General features: G+C 44.0%; 1 protein-coding gene across 1 annotated transcript; it reads right to left on the reverse strand.

The window, feature by feature from the left end:
• Positions 1 to 267: 267 nt before the first annotated feature.
• On the reverse strand, positions 268 to 4,568 carry BCR41DRAFT_425062 (hypothetical protein; the record flags this gene model as incomplete). The annotated part of the gene is made up of 6 exons (XM_022030527.1): positions 268 to 510; positions 603 to 842; positions 959 to 3,177; positions 3,292 to 3,559; positions 3,758 to 3,900; positions 4,019 to 4,568. The coding sequence occupies 6 exons, from the start codon at positions 4,563 to 4,565 to the stop codon at positions 433 to 435; spliced, it is 3,495 nt and encodes a 1,164-aa protein (XP_021877754.1). The 3' UTR covers positions 268 to 432.
• Between the last annotated feature and the right edge of the window lie 739 nt (positions 4,569 to 5,307).

The following is a 5,307-nucleotide window of genomic DNA, read 5'->3' on the forward strand; positions in this document are numbered from 1 at the left end:
GAGGCGTCGCCAATACGTTGCTGCTACTCAGGCATCAGGCACTGCTGCTAGTCCGAACGGTCGCTCTTCACTGGAGCAACCAGAAAGTCTTTTGAGCAACGATGAAGAGCCATTCACACCTACAGAGTCTGTTCGAGAGCGTGTCCAGCGGATGAATCGCGTAGGACGCATTGCCTGATTTTAGATTAATCACTAAGAAAAAGACTCTACTTTTTGTAAAATTATTATTATTAAAAAAAAAAAAAAAAAAAAAAAAAAAAACTATGCGTATGACACATAAATATGAGCTCAGCGACTGTACGTGAAAACTAAAATAAGACACATTTAACATGCAAGGTTTCTTTTTGAAAATATGTGGATGGTTGCTCACTAGACTATCCTTGGTATATTAATAATTGGAAAGGAAGGAAAAGAAAAGTACATTTGGTAGTATTAGGTTATCACCACGTTTTTCTGATTAACTCGACCTAAAATTCTTTTTTCTGCTTCGCTGCTCAAGTACTCCGAGTCCTACATTGAAGTGGGGAAATGGAGTTAAATCAAGGGCTTTGTTTGGCAATATGCATTACATGTATATATATATATATATATATATAACTCACCAAGATCTCATCCATCACAGCACGGTCCTTGGGATCAGGACGGAGGAGCATGCGGATCAATTGTCTAGCGCTCTTGTTCCGTACAGCCTCTTCAAAGTAAGGGATCTCAAGCTCTTGAGTGTTTGTCCACCTTAGCCCATTCGATAAAGGCGGTGTATCTACAGATGGATGGGCCAAGAAATGAAGTACCACATCATCTTTTGCTTTCTTTGGGATCAATGGTCTTGTCGCAAAAAGCTCCTACAAACGATAAAACATTGATTGATCCAAGAATCGATCCAAGGATTAAAAATTAGTGAAGAAAATAAATAAATAAATAAATAAAATATTGCTCTAAACATCACAACAAAACTTACGTAGAGAAGACATCCGAATGCCCAGAGATCCATGCTGTAGTGCGCTGTTACTCCTGCTGTTGAATTACCAGTGCTCTCTTTTGCAGCAACAGTCGCTTTTGCTACTTCAGGCGGACAATACCGAACAGTACCTACACTCATCCGCTCTTCTTCTGCAGTCCTGGAGGACTCAAGGTCAATGAGTTTCCACTGCTGACGTGGATCATCCCGGTTTCGCATAATGTTGGTCGGCTTCAAATCACAATAGACAATCTTCTTGGAATGACACCAGGTCAAGCAACGGAGTACGCCCTTCACAATGTCCTTCACATAACTCTCATCCAATGCAGGTCCTGATCTGTACAATCCTGCGCCTGACAAGTCCAATGAATGCTCTCCTTGTGCACCCGCAGCCTGTTCACGTAACGCTAGTTTTTTGGCTTTTCGTGCATTCTTCAACATCTGTGCAAGAGTCTCGTCCAAGCGTTCTAGAATAGTGAGTCGAATTGTTGCGGGTTTGTTGGGGTCATCAGTTTCAGACAGAACAAGAGTTGCCACATGCTTCAACTCAACAACACAGGGCCCTCGTAATTTCTTTAGCACCCTGCATTCCCTCTCCCAGGCTTCTCTTCTTGAAAATGATTTGATCACAATTGGCTGCTGTGTATCGGAATCAACTGCAAATAGGATGTCGTTGAAAGTTCCATGAATGGGGCTGGGAGATTTAGAGACCAAGTATCGGGCGGGTAAATTCTGGATCAATGTTGCAAGAGCTGGATGCTCCAAAGTCGTATAAACCCCTGAGGAGTTGGCAGTAGAAGATGATCCAGATCTCTGCAGTGTAACATGGGTTTCGATTTCTTCCTCCACCGTTGCTCCAATGCAGCTCTCACGTCGGTAACTGTCTTGCCACTGTGGAAAGCCGCCTTTGGAATGAAGATGGGTTGTTGATAAGTGGTCATCCTCTCCTGAGACCTGAGATTCTACATCCAATCCTGAGCACATCAAACTGACCCTGTCCAGTGGACTCACAGAGTTAAATAACGTTGCCTCCCTTGGGCTGATAATGGATCCATCCCGACTTAATGGCTGAGCGTTGGGTCCTGCTGGATTGAGGATGATAGACGGGGCGCCGCCGATTGACGAGGCTTTACCAGAGAGTATGGATGGAGCGCTCACATCCCGTCGTACACCCCTAGCCGCAGAATAACTTGGTACTAGGTTCCCACTGGATTGCACCATGGACCTTTGGATTCCTGGCATGCCCGAGCCACGTGTAGGGATATACCGTAGTGTAGGAATGGGCCCAACCTTTTCTCTTTGATCGAATGATAGCGACGATGCAAACGTCCACCGATCAGCATCCTCCTCATCGTTCTCTGCAAGATGAGCAGGATAAAAGGGATCAGAAGCAATCGATCCAACTCGGACACCTGTTCTCTGAGATATTTGATCTACATCCTGCAATGATATCTGCCTTGACAACTGAGTTGGCTTTGGTGACTGCTTTGCCAGAGATTGAGTGGTATCTGCTACGACAGCACCCTGTTCAGAACTGGATCCAGCATCAGCAGCTGCAGTAGAAGTATCTGCTGCTGTTGCTGCTGCCTGTTGGCCAAGTGTCGACATGGATCGCATAGGGTATCCCTGTGCAGTAGATGGGATGTTCTTTCTGCCAGCAGTACTAGGCCAACCACCAAGGGAAGATCCAGAGTCTCGTCCTGAATGCTGATTATAATAGGCCGGCTTGTCATCCAGGCTCATTTCCCTCGAGAGATATTGCTCTGCATCAGATAAATAGCTGGCGTTATCCTTCGCTCGCTTTACCTGACCCTGAGCCTTTTTGGATGCACGCCTCCTGAAAACTAGAAACCCAACGAACGCAGCAATCAAGGCGATACATGCACAGACGACACCGATAGTTACTGGCAAATTGTTTTTGCTATTAGTTGGGTTACTCGGTACAGCTGTAGATGGCGGTGGTGAACTGCCCCGGACCTCTTTGGATGAGCTCCATTGCCAGGTCAGAGTATCCAGGATATAGATATTGATATCACTAGCTAGTGGTGCGCCGTATCCACCCCAGATGAGAATATTGGTCCCATTCAGCAGCGCCGAGTGTCCTGTCCTAGGCCCTGGACCCATTTGTTTATTAGTTGTCATCCTGTTCCATACCCATTGCGTTTTAGAGGCATCCATGACCCATACATCATCGTCAAGTGGTCCATCCGCTCCACCCCCTAAATGGCAGATCACAAGATATTAACAGATTGGACATGGTCAATGCCTTGTGTCACCAACTTTTCATTGCAATCAATTGCCCATCTGAAAGTTATGAGATGTGGTATCCCTACCGAATACTACCATGGTATTATTTAAACACACAGCTGTATGCCCTTTCCTGACAGAGGGAATACCTCCTCCAAGACCAGGTTCGACGCGGACGTTCAGACTCCAGGTCTCAAAGCCAAGATCGATTGTATGTACATCATTGAAAGCGTTGCTGGCGGTGTCACTCCCCCCAAAAACAACCATCTTGTTGACCCCTGGAAGTTTGCACATTGTATGATACATGAGTGCTGGTCCGTTAGCAATAGAAGTCCACTCAAACGTACTATCATCCTGGAGAAAGCGGGAAACATAGAGAAGGAAGAAAAGAGAAGAAAATAAAGTAATAATGATAATGATAATAATAATAATAATAATAAATAGAGAGGGTAATGAATGTCAATGAGTCTTGTCTGAAAATGTGTTTCAAGAATTGCTTGATGCTTCCCCATAACAAGACAGCTGACGGATGATGAGGATGCAACCGCTTACTAGTTTATTAAGGTCATTTAGGGCACCGGAGGAGGCGGCATATCCATTGGAGTTGGAGGAAGTCCCGCCGTGCACATACACTGTATTGTCAGATATACCAATTGCTGCGCCCAACCTCGATGCTGGTGCTGATGCTCCATTTGCTATGTTGTATAGAAAGAATTACGGACGAGCACACAGGGGTGAGAATGTATGTTCCTCATGAAACATACTGTTTCAGTGTTACAGCATTAATATTTCTGAAAGATATAAGGGACATACGTGAGTTGGGAATAGACCATGTCCAAAAATTAGTATCGAGGATTATAAGGTCAGTTTGTGTGGATCCAGTCGTAGAATTGCTAATCAATGCCATCATTTTTCCTTGAGATTGCAGCGGGACAGACGTCAGGAACTTTTGAGGGTTAGGAGGATTGATTGATCCTTCGGGTTTAGGCTGTGACCACTGGCGTAGTGTAGTGCTCCAGACCCAGAGGTCATTTGATCCTGAAACAGTTGAATCAAACGGATTTACGTTAGGATCAACTGTGCCACCGAAAATGATCATGGATGTATCGACAATGGCTGCTCCGTGGAATGCTCGCCAGGTGGGTGTGACAGCAGCAGCGACCACATTGGGATGTAGGGAAAATGGGGGATATCCAGCAGTTGCAAGTACAAATACAAGCAGATGAGAAAGAGAGAAGGAACGTTTGCTTGTGGAAGAGGAAAAGGTAGTGTGAGGCGAAGGGATAACAGAAGATGGTATGTAGGATGGAATACTGTCCTCCCGAAGGGAACGCTGTGTAAAAGGGTGGCGGGCCCCCATGAGCCAAAAAAAAAAAAAAAAAAAAAAAAAAAAAAAAAAGATGAAAGAGAAAAAGATGTAAGATGGAAGGATTTGAATGCAGAAAGAAGATGAGCACAGGTTAAGAGATGTAGTTGACAACAGGCACAAACATGTAGAGAGACATTAAACAGGCAAGGTAAGAGAGGTGGAGAAGGGCAAGGGGATATATTATATGATTTTAATGAGAGCAAAATGAGCGATAATTATCCAGGAACAAAAAGATAGAGACAGTAGAGAAACAGAGAGCAGAAAGAGCGAGAAGAGAGAGAATCAAACAGAAACATGAAGGCATGCTTGTTTTCTCTTGCCCCATCTTCTTTTCTTCGCTTTCTTCCCCTTGCATTCCTCTCTCCACGTTAAAACTGTTCTTGTTTGGATGCATAACAATTGTTAATTGTTTCCCTCTGTGGGTAAATGGTTGCAAATGTTTAATTTGTCTATTTTTATTTTTATTATTTATTAATCCGACGTGCAACGGCAGCTGGATTAGCATTGGTATTGACATTGGCTTTAACATTAGCATTGGCAGTGGATGGGATGGGTGATCTACATCATATTCATCTATACTTTTCGTGTTGTTCTATTACTTGGTGTACTTGTGTACATACTTTCTGTCTTTCCATCTATTATTGTCGGGAAATAAATGTGGGTGATTATATATGAGATTTGCAGAAACAAAGCCGATTGTCCCTTAAAATTCTGTTTCATGAAGTGCTCCAAG

Source organism: Lobosporangium transversale, assembly GCF_002105155.1.
Source record: "Lobosporangium transversale strain NRRL 3116 chromosome Unknown BCR41scaffold_44, whole genome shotgun sequence".
In the NCBI taxonomy this organism is placed as follows: domain Eukaryota; kingdom Fungi; phylum Mortierellomycota; class Mortierellomycetes; order Mortierellales; family Mortierellaceae; genus Lobosporangium; species Lobosporangium transversale.